Here is a 15,616-nt window from a genome sequence, read left to right as displayed (position 1 = left end):
ATCTATTTCCTAGAAGAAGACCAGCTGCCCAGAGTAAGGCAATAAAGGGGCTGTTCCTCTTTTATTTACCATGTAACCAGTTCAAAAATTTTTTTAAGGCCAGAGCTCAAAAATGACTGAATAAATCAATATTAGTTCATTTTAAGTTCTGCTGTGTTTATCTAACCTCTTGCTTGGCACTTTTTAGTCACTATGTGCAGAGTTATTTGTCTAGGAGGAGACACAGTTAATGCTCTTTTTAGTGAATTTCTGCATCCCTTCAGTGCATTTGGACATGTTGAAGTAAATTTTTGAATACTTAACTTTATACCAAAAAAGTATTTTAATGGTTTAACAAAAGTGTAAATAGGTAATAGATTAATTTTAATGAAAAAAATTTTTAAATAGTATGTATGCCATGGCCAAGAATTGAAATGTGTCCATTCATTCACTCTTGAGTTAAGAGCAGTTTTTCAGACAAAATATGAGGTGTGAGGGATAATACAGCGATTTTTTTAGAAGTGAAATTCATTTAGGACCAGCAGAAAGGGCTAGGACAAGCTCTTGAGCATTTGGAAAACATTTGTCAAAGGATTCAGCTGTGCCTTATATGTCCTAGGCTTTTTTTGGCTCAGAAACCAGTTTGTGAATGAGCTCTTGGGATTTAAGTGGTTTGATTTGAATGGCTACTGCTGTTGCTGAACTTGTGTGTTTTCTACTTTTTAGGCGACACCGGTCAGAATGGAGATGGGCAGTAGACCGAGCCGCTATCGTCAGCCGCTGGAACTGGCTTCAGGCTCATGTCTCTGATTTGGAGTATCGAATTCGGCAACAAACAGATATTTACAAACAGATCCGAGCTAATAAGGTAGGGGATAAATGTGTCTGGTGTTTTCCCTCTCCTTTAAATCCATTTCTTTTTGACTTGTAAATGGCTATTAACTATGTCAAGGAGACTGGTTAACATGATGTTCTGATAGAGCTGCTTAATTTGTTTAGTGTATTGCTCAGTATATTACACAAACACTGTTGGTTTAGACATTAATTTGGACATGTGTTTGGAACATTTTGTTCATCCAGGCTGACAGAGGGAGCACAATTATGCAAAGGGGCCGCATAATTTAAACCAATGATTACCCTCAAATAAGTCAAATATTATGTATTATTAGTTTGTCTCATTACATGGAAAGGAAACCTTCTATGTAAGATATTTGGATCTTCATTATTCCACCTTAATATAATCCTATTTTATTGCTGAAAGTGCTCTCTTGCTTCCTTTAGTAACATATTCATTATTCTCTGTTCTATATTTAATCTGAATATGCCTATAAGACTAGCCTGACAAAAATAAGTTTAAGCCCACTAGTAAATTATCATGTATTTTTATGAATTTACCTGTATTGAAGGGATAGGCTGATAGAATTTTAAAAATAATTGGAATTATTTACTTATAGTTAGAATGATGATGCTTTGTATTATTATTACCTACAGTTGCATATGTGAGACATCAACTGCCTTTTCTCTTAGGAAATATGGCATGATTATGAATCGCACTACATTAACACAGTGAGATTACCTGTAGTGTTCCATTCTTGAAAACATGCTTGTAGTGTTTTATATTCAGCTTAAGTTTGAGTTACTGGGAAATAAGCATAGAAATGAGAGAGAGAGAGAGAGAGAGAGAGAGAGAGAGAGAGAGAGAGAGAGAGAGAGAGAGAGAGAGAGAGAGAGAGAATGTGTGTGGGGGGGTGGGGGGGTGGAGTGGGGGGGAGGACGGGGGAGTTAGTACAGTGTCTTTGATTTCCATGATTAACATCTGTTTATGGTTGCTATGTCTTTGGGGTCTCATGCTTCTTTACCATCTTGTTGAGTCATTAACATTTAGTTTTAATGAGTAGTTTCCGTTAAATTTGAGCCTAGTGTTTTATGTAAAAGACTAGCACTCCTAGGTCCTGTTTGATCACATTCCCCATTATTCTGTTTGAAAGCCTAGAGAATTGCCAAATCATGAGAAAGGTAATGTGAAATCATTGACTAAATTTAATTGGCAGCAATCTATATTTGATTCTTCCCCTGATGAGGGCAAAAATTCAAGCAATCTAGCACCCATGACTTCTGTAGCCTTTACTGAAGATTATGGGTAGTGGGTTGCAGATACCCATACATACACATAATTCAATTCAAAATAATTTATAGCTAAAATACTGTGGTCTTTTGTTATGATCATGTGAGCTTTCACTTCCAAAAACAAGACTTGGATTATAGAAGTTTATCCCTAAGTAGTTCAGATAATCAATTCTTACCATCCATTAGATTCATCATGTTGAGTATTATTGCTTACTTTGAAAGCACAAACAGATGAAATACATCACAATCTGAGTGTCTTATTTTTGAGTGTTAATGATCAATACTCAAATGGTGATTTCCAGCTTTGTGAAGTAAAGATTCTCTTCATGGTAAGAAAGTGTGTATGATGGTGGTCAGTGTTCTTTTTTTAATTTTTTTTTTTTGGTCAGGTAACTTGTTAGTCTCCAAAAATACCACAAAGATTGGGAAACAACTCCAGTTTTATTTCTGATTTTATTACTAATTGGCTATATGAATAATTTCCAAATTTATTTCATTTCTTTGCACCTCAGTTTTAACTTTCACTTCTTATTGTGAGAAAATGATTTGGGAAATTTTTAAGTTTTAAACCCATTCATCCTGTAAATCTCTAGAAAGACATCTAGGAACTGATTATTCTGGAATTGCTTTTGGCAATGTTGATGATTCTGGTTTTGTGTATGTCTAAGTTCTTCTGTAGCAGAGTGCCAGCAAGAAGGCAGTAACTGGGAATATTACTGCCCACTAAAAATGTGTTAACAAATGCTCAAATGGGAGACCTTTTCAGACAGGTGTTGTGTCACCATTTGCTTTGCTTCTGATTCAGTTGTGACTAAAATTTTAGAGTAGTAGTCATTAATTACTGAATTTCATACACAATAGATTTTTTCCCCCAGATAACTAGAGGGGTAGATTTTCCTATTTCATAATCTGCCAATAGATTAGGCAGGAGTTGGCTTCTTTGTGAGGTGGTTTATATTTTGGACTTTTCCTTTCACTAGCTGAGTCTAAGTCTAGTGGTTGATTCTAGTGCTGTTGCTTTTTCCAGCAATTAAAAATGCATTTTAAAGTAGTTAGCAGGAAATGATTTATGCTGAATCGACAGCAGCACTTAAAAATGGTGTGTGTGTATGTTTGTATGCAAACATGTATGTATTCCATTGTTTTTACTGCCTTTCACTTGAAAAAGCTTAGTTTTTCATAGTCTTTGAGATATACCCCCTTTCCTCCACTGATTCTAATTTTGTCTTTAAGGAACACATCCACTGCACATGAAAACTATTAAAACTAAAGTTTTAATGGTCATCGTGGCAGGTTCAGTTGGTGTTTTTAAGAAACATTTCTGTGCTTTGGAGGAAGTAAATTCCATTTCTCTTATCTCTTCCCTCCTATCCCCTATCATTTCTATGATCCATGTTTGAAGTGTCATACTGGGGGAAAAAATTACACTGAAGTTCAAAGGCATTATGAGAACCAGTTTAGCACTGTTTCCTTCCTTTTCATTAAATAAGAGTGCTTCTCCCCAGATAGGTAGATGTCAATACAAAATAGGTGTATCTTTTGGTTCTCCATCCCTCCATTTAGCCAACTAAACCCCGAAATTCACTGATATGAGTGACTAATAGAAAAGTATCCTTGGGGGGCAAGGAATAATCAGGTTTGTCTCAACAAAAGGACAAGCAGAGTTGGGGCAGCAAAGAATAAAAAACACTTGCCTTTGCACTGTAGTAGCTAAAATAAAGCATGTGACCCTTCCATCACTAATTAAATTCATTTGTGGTATTCCAAGTCCTTGAGAACTGTTTCATAACTGATGCAGTTTATGATTGTTGATCTCAGGGTAAATCAGAGGATAGCTTGAAGAGTGTGGAATTGTGTAATACTTCTTTTCCTTTCAGGAAGAAAGCCAAAAGTAATTGTCATTTCTGTACCTCTGACTATGAATCTCATTCATTTATTAGAAGATAGTAAGTTGAAGAACTCTTTAGTTAGAAGTATTATACATCAAGATCTAAAAGAGACCTTTAGAGAATTTCTAATCCAGTCCCCTCCTTTTATATATTAATCTTCAAATGAGACTTTAAAATTTATTCTTGTCTCCCTTTCCCACTGCCCTTACACTTTTTGAAACGGTATTTAGGTAGATCTTCTTTTTTGCTATTACATGCTGTCTTTCTCCCACTTTTCCTTGAAGCCTGTAGCTCTAGTTGGGGGAAAAAAAGAATGCAGACCATTGCTGAGTTTTCCCTGAGAAAGAAATTTCCCTAGCTACATACCTTACCTTTGAACCATTCCACTGGACGTTATTCTTTAGTCTTGGTGTGTGAAAAGGCATCTCTCACGGTAACTTCTGACATATATTAGTGGCAGTGTGTTCTCTTGGACTAAAAAAATGAGAAGTGATTTTGTTTTTATTTTCTTTTTAATAAAGTTTCAGATTCTGGTGCTCTTTTCCTTCAAGGACTGCATTTATTCTTTAGATTTGGTTGGTTACTTTATCCTTTGGATTTGGGTCTTTTGAGATTTTACTCAAATAAATTACTGGAGTAAAGCAGATTTCTGGATCCTTAGTAGGGCTGGTGGTTCTATAATAATTTGGGGGTGGGCATGGGACAGAGGAATTCTAAAGCCCTTACCATTCATATGTTTCCGCTAGTGCTTTTATTTTGTTCTCCCAGCTCTGTCATACTGATAGTTTTGGAACATCATGGAATGTGCCATTAGTACAAGGATGCTTAGCTGGGGGATGGGTAAGGATGGGGAGTTGTAGTTGTAGCTCTGCATTAGAGCTCTATTAAGTGGTCTTGCCCTTTTGTGACCTTCACATCCACAGGTCATTAAATTCTTTTGCCATAAAAATGTGTTTAGAGTCATGTAGTGATGTATTATTATTTTTTGTGTTAGGCTTTAGACTGTGCAGTGCTAAACTTAATTTAGGGCAAAAAGTTGGCTGACAGTTCATTGTGAACAAGTGTTAGCATCTCTTTGAATTTTATGCACTTAGATGCATCTCCTAAAATCATTGTGGTAGTGGGAAGAGGACTGGAGTAGAGGTCCAGAGACCTGAGTTCTGGACCTTGTTCTGCCACTAACTAGCTTGGACTTAGTTTCCTCAGACATTGGACTAGATGATTTTTAATGTCTATTTCAGTTCTCATCTTTTTATCATTTTTCTCAGAGGGGAGGGGTAACATTTTGGTAATATTGACTTGTTTGAGCTGACTTACTAGCTTTTTTTTTTAAGCCTTTGCTACCCAGCCATTGAAAGAAAGTGACTCTTCCTTCCTTCTTTTCCCTCTTCATTTCCCTTCACTTGAAACTCCTTTGAGAAAGAGGCTTGACAGACGGCTCCATTTAAAAAGTATTTTGGTTTCTGGTTGATATTATTAACATCTCTCAGTTGCAAGATGCTTCGTAGTTTGCAGATGCTTTGACAATAGAATAGCTAGCATTATCAAATCAAGTGAACAAGCATTTATTAAACACTTATTACTTGAGAGAACTGATAGTAGAGCTAGGTGTGGAGTTATATCAGTCAACAAACATTAATCAAGTGCTTACTATGTACCAGGCACTGGGGAGCTATGGGAATACAAAGAATGGCAAAAACCAGACCCTGCTCTCAAAGAAGCTTACATTCTAATGAGGGGAGGGGGGCAGCAGAGGATGCAAACAACTGTGTACAAACAAGTTATGTGTAGGACAAATTGGAGATAACAGTGGGAAAGCACTATCATTATGGGGGAGTTGGGAAAGGCTTCTGAGGCTAGGAGGTAAGGGAGAGAATTTCAGACATGAGGGACAGCTGATAAAAAGCTTGGAATAGGGGGATGGAGTATCTTCTGTGAGGATTTGCAAAAAGTGACTGTAAGAAGACTGGAAAGATAGGAAGAGGCCAAGTAACAAAGAGGTTTAAAAGCCAGAGGATTTTATATTTGATGCTGGGAGTAACAGGGAACCACTGGAGTTTATTGAATAGTGGGGGTGACATGGTAGTACTTGTACTTTGGGAAGATCACTTGGGTAGCTGAGGAATGGGGAGAGACACGAGGCACAGAGACCAAATATGGAAGGCGTTGCAGTAGTCCCAGCATGAGGTGATAAGGGCTTGTGTTAGGGGGGTGGGAGTGTCAGAGGAGACAAGGGGCTATATAGAAGAGATAGTATGAAAACAGAATTGGCAGGACATGGCAACAAAATGAATAAAGGGGATGAAAGAGAGTGAAGATTTGAGGATAACGCTTACACGTGGTAAGCGTTGGATGACTGGGAGGGTAGGGAATGTTGCCTTTGCTGGTAATGTGCAGGTTAGAAAGAGGGGGCAGGATTTGCAGGGGGAAATAGAGTTCAGTTTGGGACATGTTGAGTTTAAGTTATCTACTGGGCATTCAGTTTGATTTGGCCAACAGACAAGTGAAAATATGAAATTAGACTGGATAGGTAAATTTGCATAGAGATAATTGAATCCATGGGAGCTGATGAGCTCACCAAGTAAAGTAATGTAGAGGGGAAAGAGAACAAGGCCCAGGATAGCCCTGGGAGACAACCATGATTATATGAACCGAGGTGAAGATTCAGCCACAAAGACTGAGAAGGAAACAGTTAGCCAGGTAGGGAGAAAGCCATAGTCCTATTAACTAATATTGTTAGAGCATCTTGTTTTAAGACATTAAGGAGTGAATGTGGGATGACTCTACCTTCCCCCAAGAAAGCTTTGGAAGGCAAATTATAGGCATCTGATAATTTAAATGTCAACCAGAGATATAAATAGTAGCGACTACAAGAATGGTTGTATATGACATAGATAAAATTTTCTAGTCTTGTTGAAGAAGATATAAGCTTTAACCATATACAGCAAATAAGGTAGAAAATACCTAAAGATATCACTGGATCAAATGCCACAATGTATATGGGGACCAGGAAGTAAGTAATATTGGTTAGGCTCTCTGGAGGCACTTCATAAAAGTGATAGGATTTGAAGAAACGTTTTAAAGAATGAGTAAGGTTTGGATAGAAAATGGTTTTGGATGTGGGTAGACGTGAAGGTCTGAAGGAATAAAGATAGCAAGATTAGTATGGCATATATAAAAAGTAGTTAGGAAACTTTCTTGGCCATAACTGAGAATATTTTGCAAAAATACTTTTTAATATAATTGAGTAAATAAAATATAGCCAAGTTATTTGTGGGGAGAGAAGCTCAGATGGTGGGGTGAGAAATTTGGACCCAAAATAATAGGAGCTCTTCTAGGTTCTTAAGCAAGAGAGAATGATGATAGTGGTTTAGGGAAGATGACCTAATATAAATTTTTGGAAAATTCCTATTACTCTGGAAGATGATCACCTTCACTTGTACATGATTTTATATGCAAATAGAAAATTTTTTTTGTCTACCTCATGCCTGTCTTTGACAAGATCATTTTTGAGGATCAGGCCCCACAACCAGAAGAAAGTCAGTTTTGGACTATGGAGTAAAAGTTCCTCGCCTTGTTCTTGCTCTTTTGCTTTTTCTAAGCTCAGTTTTCTGAATTGGCATCGCACATAGTGGTATCCCAAGGTGGATAACTACACCATCTCTCCAGAGCAAAGGGTGTGACTTTTTTTGTTTTTCTAAATATTCTTAGATTTTCTTTTCTTTTTTTTTCTTCATCTTTTCATCTCATCTCCAATCTAAAGTATTTCATAAGGAATTTTAGAGATCATCTAACCTTCCTCCTCATTTAACAAATGAGAAAATAAAACCTAGAGACTTGAGTGGTCTGAGGTCATATAACTAGTTAGTGGCATAGACAAGGCTAGAATCCAGATTTCTTGACTCCCAGTCCAGTGTTTTTTTTTTTTTTCCACTATGCCATGATTTGTAATCTCTCTTTGATTCTTCCAGCCATCTCCTCTGCTCTGAACTGTCCCTGCTCTTGCATTTCATTAAGTTGGACCCATCTAGGAAGTAAGTTTCTCCACTGTTTCTTGATGTTCTCTGCTTTCCGATTTTATGTTTGACCTTAGGAGGAAGTCCAAAAACCTTAAATAACATTGAATCAATTCAACAGTTTGAAAATAAATTGTGGTCATTGGGGACGTAGTTTGAAGGCCCTTGGAGTTGTGAAAGGAGGTGGAGCAATTTAGTCTGTGATGTACATTTCAGCAGCTATTGGGATAAATTAAACAAAACTATGTGTATTAGAACCCTAATAAAATAATCCCATCTTGTTTTCATGAGGCCCTGGTAAAACTATCTTTGTTTAAATTGTTATGAAGTTTTGTGTCTACTAAACTCACCTCTACTTTTTCTGCCAAAATCGACTTGTTGGCTATGTAGAGGAGCTGTGTGATGTTTTTTTCCTTCAGTTTTTTTTTTTTTTAATGAACTCTGTCTACTGGATAATAGAAGCTATTAATATGGATTGAGTGCTTTGCTTTTGTCCTTCTTTGTGCTTAGAGGTAAACATTAGTTTGGAAAACTTAAAGCATCTTTTTTTTTATTGTGGTATTGTTGGTTTGTATACATGTTGCAGAGACCATTCTACTTCTGTTTCACCCAAATGCTTTTGTTGATCAAATAACAGTTGGCTAAATTGGCTAAGATGACCATCTGTACCTGTAGTATTAAAAATATGTGACTCTGGAGCCTCTTTGGTAATTATATCGCCCATTAACCAAAAGATCCACAGGACTTGTCAACTCAGATTTAAAAAAAAAAAGGAGTGGAATAAAATAATCCAATACTAAAATGCAGGGTCTTTTGTATGAAAGAGTACATTTGATCTTAGGACTGTGGTGTGATAATTACAGAGGGCAAGAGAGCTGCCTTTCCATGTAGAGACTGAAAGCTTGGATCTAGATGTAGGACCTTAACAATTGAACCTGATTGCTAGTAGACTTCTTGTTTAAATGGTGTGTGTGAGCAAGAAAAACTGCTGTGGGTATGAGTTTCTAGAGTGAAACATGAAGAACAACTCTTAAGTAGAATCATCATTCTCTTTGAGATTTAACTATAGGTAACAAATCTGTAACTACAGTACTGACCTGTTCTCTCTCTCTCTCTCTCTCTCTCTCTCTCTCTCCCCCCCCCCCTCCTGTGGGCCCCACCCCCTTTTCTCTTTTATCTCTCTCTCTTTCTCCCTCCCTCTCTTTTTCTCTTTCTCAACGTCTCTCCTGCAGGGTTTGATAGTTCTTGGTGAGGCATCTCCTGCAGAGCACACAGCAGTAGACTCATCCCTTCCCTTTAATACTGAAGTGAAGGCTGAACATGGGACTGACAGACTGGTAAGTACACAACAGTGAGGGGAAGGGGGGAAAGAAATTAATGAGGTACTGATTGGGATTCAGTTACATAGAAAATTTCTGGATGTTGGAAAAATTCCAAGGGGACATGGCTAGAGCAAGATATTAAGAGTGCTTCAGTTGAACATGAGAGCTGTTTGAGGTTTATCCCTTCTTATCCTAGAAAGTCCTTCACAGAACACAGAATCTAAAGAGTTGAAAGAGAGCTCAGAGTCATCTGATCTCACCCACGAATGAACAAGAATTATTTTTACAGCATATCCAAGGATTAGTCATTGAGCCTTCTGACTGTTGCTTAAGGACTTCTTTAAGAAAGAACTTAACATCTTCTGAAGCAGTCCATTTTTTTGAAACTTAGGACATTTTCCTTATATTAAACCTAAAATTACCTTTTTGCATGCATTGATCCACATTCTTCTGATTGGAGAATAAAATGTAATCTCTCATCTATGTGATCGTCCTTCAGAGACAGTTGTAATCTGTCTCACGGTGTTGTCCATTTCCTGGTACTGGCCTGCGTGCATACCACCACCCCACCCCCGCCATTTTCTCCAAGTTCAATATCCATAATTCTTCAACCAATCCTCAGGTGAATCCTGAGGCTCTTCAGCATCCTGGTGCCCTCTTTCTTTGGACGTGTTCTAGCCTTTCAGTATTGGGTGTGTGATAGTAGTTCTGGAGTTCTCTACAGTGATATAGATTGCCTGCTCATTCTGTATGACTTATTATGACTTGTCCATGCTTTCCAAAAGATCTTCCACCCACTGTATCTTCTGCTCACATTCTCTGATATCATGCAGATACCAGTGGAGTACTTTGGCTATCCACTTGTCTTAATTCTCAGTCTAACACTTTTTGTCTAACACTTCCTTGATCACATCCTTTACTTGTATTCTTCTTTGGAATTTCTTATAGATCATATGTTTCAAATTCTTTATATCCACTATATGCATCTGCATTGCAGCTTTTCATTGGGCTTTCTAAAATGTTACTCTTAGAACTCTATGTTGTACTTGATGTTGTCTGATGAAGACAGGGTACAGTGGGGTTATCATTTCCCTAATATTGTACACTCTGCTTTTCTTATTGTAGCCTAAGTATTTTGTTTTTTAAATTGGACATGTGATGTCATTGTTATAGTGAATTCCCAGTGAAATAACTCCCACTACCAACACAAGGCTGTGTTTTCTCAGAAACTTATAGTCCTAGAGGGTTGCCTAGAGCTCTGAGAGGTTAAATGATTTACCATATTAGTGACAGCTAGTATGTGTTGTGAGGCAAGACTTGAACCCAGGTCATGTGAACTCTGGGTCTGGATCTCTAGCTATTCCTTATACTACCTTTAAGATAGTGATGTGACAGCCAAAATAAACAGTACATGGTTCAGTTGCATTAGTAACTTTAAGATGAACCACTATCTAGTTATCAGTACCTCTCTATTTTATATTTGTGGAATAGATTTTTTGAATCCAAGTATAAAACCTTGATATTTATTTCTGTTATATTTCATCTTACTGGATCTTGCCTAACATTTAGCTTGTCAAAATCATTCTGGATTCCAGCTCTCATAGTTATTGTGCTAGTTTTTTGTTATCTTTAAATTATGCCAACTCTGTTTTTGTCTAAGTCACTAATAAATGATAAGTATCACAGGGCCAAGCACAGATCCTTGGGGACCTCTTTCCAAATTAGTATGTAACCAATTAATGATTTTCCTTGTGAATAGCTAGCTCTATTCAATTGGTCAGTCAACTAGTATAATATATAGCTCGCATTTTTTCATCTTGTCTGCAAGAATAGCATGAGAGGTTTTTGTTGGGTATATTGCTAATGCTATATAAATTATTTTTATAGCATTTCCATGATTTATTAGCCTAGTAGCCCTGCTGAAAGATGTGTTCATTACATCATAGACCTAGAGCTAGAAGAGACCTCATATGTCATGGAGTCCAAACCCCAGGCCCCATAGACATTAAGTGATTTGCCCAAGACCATTATAAGTAGTCAGCTTAGAGATGGGATTTGAATCTAGATCATCTGACAACAGAGCCATTTCTCTCTCTCTCTCTCTCTCTCTCTCTCTCTCTCTCTCTCTCTCTCTCTCTCTCTCTCTCTCTCTCTCTCTCTCTCTCTCTCTCTCTTGTTTTGTGCTGTCTCTAGGAAATTAAGATAGCAAGACTCATTCTCTCTAAAGTCATCTTGGGTTATTGGTGAGCACTGCTTCCTTTTTCTGTGTGTTCACTAAGTATTCTTTAATGATCTAGAATTTCTCCAGCAATTTCAGTTCACAGTTTTATAATTTGCAGACTCTTATTCTCTTTCTTCTTTTTGGAAATCATGTTAATATCTCTCTTGTTCTCTACTGTTTTTCAAAGATGAGTGACAGTGTCTGAGTAATAACATCTGCCTATTCTTTCAGTACTATGGGCCTAATGACTTGGACACATGAAGGACTCCTAGTTCCTTAATTTTCCTTAGTTCAGTTTACTTACTAGCCATTTTTTTCTGTCTTTTGTAGTCCAATGATTATTCTGGTTGGTAGAGAAAACGGAAACAAAAGAGCTGAATATTTCTGCCCTCTCTCTGTTGTAAGTTACTCCATCCACTCTAACTAGTGGTCCTGTCCCTTCCTGCCTTTCTTTCAGCATAGCTTTAAAAAAACAAAACAAGGGGAAAACACGCATACTTTTTGTTGTCTTTCACTAACTAGCCTTAGCTACTGTGAATTTTTAATGTTCTCAACAGTGTTCATCTGTTCTTTTGTCTTCTGTGAGTTCCCCATACATTCACATTGGTCCATTACAACTTCTCCTTTCCTCTTAATTACTTCTGTATCTTGAGAAATTAATTCTTGGGCATTTCCCATTATTCCTGGGTTGACTTCACCTACAGAATTTTAGGTGATAGATTCCCCTTTCCTCTGAACTCTTTGAAATCTACTATCTCCAAATCTAGGATTCACGTAAGACTTGACCAGGTTTTCCTCTCCTGTGCCATGAATTAAAGGTGGGGTGGTCACTTCTCCCCATGATTGTATTATATATACATTAGCAAGCTTCTCTTCTTTGCTGGTAAGAAGCAGATTCAGATTAGAAGTTCCCACATTAGAGTTACCCTCTACATTTTAAAGGATGAATTTATTACTAAGACAAATAAGAAATTATTAGTTTCTCTAGGGGAAAAAAAAGTTATAGAAGACATCTTGATAATGGAAATTCTTTTTCATTATTTTATCATGCTTCTTTACCATGCTTATGATGATCAGTTTCCTAAATTCATCTGTTTTTTCTTTCTGTCCAGGTAGTGACATACCAATGACAGTATTGCTTCTCCATTGATTTTTCACCTAAATTCTGGTTACCATATTTCTGTGAGCATGCCCCACCGCACCTGCTATGCATGTGCACGCCACCCCCCTCCATTTATTCTTAACTTATACATCATCCTGTTGTACACTGTTATTAATGGGTGTGATTTTTCTCTTCTCCCCCTCTCCCAACACAAAACATTCACATCATTCAATTATTTTTGAACATAGTATGCCCATCCAGAGATATATTCCTACAATGCCAAGTCCCAGTGATACCTGTGTATATCATGCTAATCCCTTTCCTTAATTCCAGTCCTGTACCACCGTGTGCCTATTAGATATTTCCTACTAGATATCCTATAATCGTCTCTCATTCACCATGCCAGAAATAATTCATTGTCTTTCTCTCTCCATCTCTTCTCCATGCAGGTGGGTGCCCTGCGCTTCTTTTAAGGGCATCAACATCTTTCCAGCCACCCCAGGCTTACAATTTTTGAATCATTTTCAATTCTTCACTCTCCCTTATCTTCCATATATTTAAAAACAAACTCCTATTGTTATCTCCTCTTTTTAGTCCCTCATCTCCTCCCACCTGCTGAGAGTCGAAGTAGCCTCTTAATGAGACGATCCTTTTCAATCCATCCTTCACTTTGCTGCCACTGAGGTCTCTCTGTCTGTCTGAACTTATTCCTAAAGCAGTGACCTGGTGTATCAGTAAGGCAATAATAACAATGTATATGATAGTTGTCAAAATGCTTATGTAGTTCTCTATCGCAAGGGATACAAGACTCTCCACATAGAAGGTAGTTCTTTGCTTTGACCTATACTCAGGTTTCTACAAAGTTGGAAGTTTGAATAAGGTGACTGTGATAATTACAGGTTGGGTGTTCTTGTTTTTCCTCATACAAAGGATAGATCACATAAAGTGAATGCAGAGGGAGGTTCTGTGGGAGCCCTGGTAAAGGACAGGGTGAAGGAGTGACAGAGGTGAGCTCACAGGAGGGCCATTGATAGGGAAGTAGCTACCTCTACCCTGATACCTATAAGGCACCTGAATACTGCCCAAATGTTAATGCCTTACTGGAACCTTTTCTGGTTTTAATCAGCTTACTGTACTTTTAATTATTAGATATTAACTTGAAGTCATTTATTTATTTATTTATTTATTCATTCATTCATTTATTTATTTATTCATTTGCTTTTAGATATTCAGTCCCTACAGTTGTATCTCATAACTCAAGGAATTTGAGGAAGGGGCAAGATCACATTAGCTTATAGAGTGAGGTTTGGCTTGGCGCGCGCTCTCACTCTCTTTCTTTCTCTTTCTCTCTTTCTCTCTTTCTCTCTTTCTCTCTCTCTCTCTCTCTCTCTCTCTCTCTCTCCCTCTCCCTCCCTCCCTCCCTCCCTCCCCCTCTCTCCCTCTCCCCCTCCCTCTCTCTCTCTCTCTCTCTCTCTCTCTCTCTCTCTCTCTCTCTCTCTCTCTCTCTCCCTCTCTCCCTCCCTCCCCCTCTCTCCCTCTCCCCCTCCCTCCCTCCCTCCCTCTCTCTCTCTCTCTCTCTCTCTCTCTCTCTCTCTCTCTCTCTCTCTCTCTGCCTCTTTCTTTGTCTCTCTCTCCTGTGACATAACTTCCTGGGTGGGAAAGATCTTTGAATCTAAATTGCTACTACACCTGGCCATGTCACTCCCCTGTTCAATAAACTTCCATAACTCTATTGAGCTCTCTCCTCCTCCCCCTCGTGACATTTAGAGCCTTTTACAGTTTGGTTACAATCTATCCTTTCTGGTTTATTACACATTGTTTCCCTTTGCATATTCTTCAGTCTAGCCAATAGAATGTAACCTCTTTGACAGTGGAGGCTGTTGTTATTGTATCTTTGTCTCCTAGGACAGTTCTAGGCATATGCTTGTTGGGTGGTTGTTACCCATATCATATACTTTTGTGTACAGATAGCTGATACTGTCCTTTCTTGGATTGTGTCTGGTGAATTTCTGGTTGTTTCTATTATTCTTTCCTCTATGTTTATAACTAATTTCTATGCTAGCTTGCTTGTTGCTTTTATATATGATAGTTTTTTTCCTTTCCATTTCCATTTAATTTGAAGTCTTTTTAATTAGATTTGCAAGAGTTTTAGGCTGATACGTTTTCACCACAACTTTTATTGGGGAATACTTCATCCCTAGATGAGAAGCAAATATTTCACAATTTTCTGCCATGTTCCAGAAGTCTAAATACTAATCTCAAACTCCATCTTCTTAACCAGCTGCTTGACCCTCAAGTCTGCCTTTTCTTCTGAATCTTTGTCTTTAATTGGCAAAAATAAACCACCACCTCTGCCCTACATAATAGCTTATACCCTATGTAAATCACTAAAATCATATTGTAAGTTTCTTGCCTAAAACTTTGATCTTAAGCAGTGCTTTTTAGATTTTTTGGTAAATGTTTTGCCCACAAGAGTCACCAGAGGTAGGCAATAGTAATATCATTTGAAAAGTCTTTGGTAGTCTCTGTCACATTTTGAAGGCATATTCCCAAGAAGGTAAAAACCCTCTTGATTGATTCTGTATTTTGATAGTAGTACGAACTTATTTAAGATACACAATTCTTTTTGTTTTGGTCCCATTCATCACCCTCGCCCTCAAAACCTGCACCCCCACTCCCACCCCCCCATTATTAAGTGTAGACACAACCTCTTCTCTTTCTTCCATATCTTAATTGCTTCTTCATTTACTTGATGGAACTCTGTATTGTAGCCCTTTTTAAGTATTGACCTTTGTTATGTAATAGTTTCCTTAGATCTTTTTTAAAAAAGACATATATCAACCCTTTTCTTAGGATATGCAGTCAAATATAATATCTTGCTTTTCTTGCAAAGTCAAAATGAAAGAACAAATAGGAATATTAAAAGGAAGAAGTTCCAAATAGCCATAACGTTGAGAAAA

The 15,616-nt window shown here is 37.6% G+C and overlaps 1 protein-coding gene across 4 annotated transcripts in view; it reads left to right on the top strand.

Moving 5' to 3' along the window:
* KANSL1 (KAT8 regulatory NSL complex subunit 1) overlaps positions 1–15,616 on the top strand; it is a 221,565-nt gene that overhangs the window by 170,077 nt on the left and 35,872 nt on the right. For all 4 annotated transcript variants that reach the window (XM_036754315.1, XM_036754312.1, XM_036754313.1 and 1 more), the window contains 2 exons: positions 706–847; positions 9,244–9,348. In XM_036754315.1, the coding sequence (XP_036610210.1) occupies positions 706–847; positions 9,244–9,348 (247 nt within the window). The remainder of the gene's footprint in view (positions 1–705; positions 848–9,243; positions 9,349–15,616) is intronic.

This window comes from Trichosurus vulpecula, chromosome 4 (genome assembly GCF_011100635.1).
Source record: "Trichosurus vulpecula isolate mTriVul1 chromosome 4, mTriVul1.pri, whole genome shotgun sequence".
Taxonomy (NCBI): domain Eukaryota; kingdom Metazoa; phylum Chordata; class Mammalia; order Diprotodontia; family Phalangeridae; genus Trichosurus; species Trichosurus vulpecula.
The sequence above is the reverse complement of the archived record's forward strand: the minus strand, read 5'-3'. Positions and strand labels throughout refer to the sequence as shown.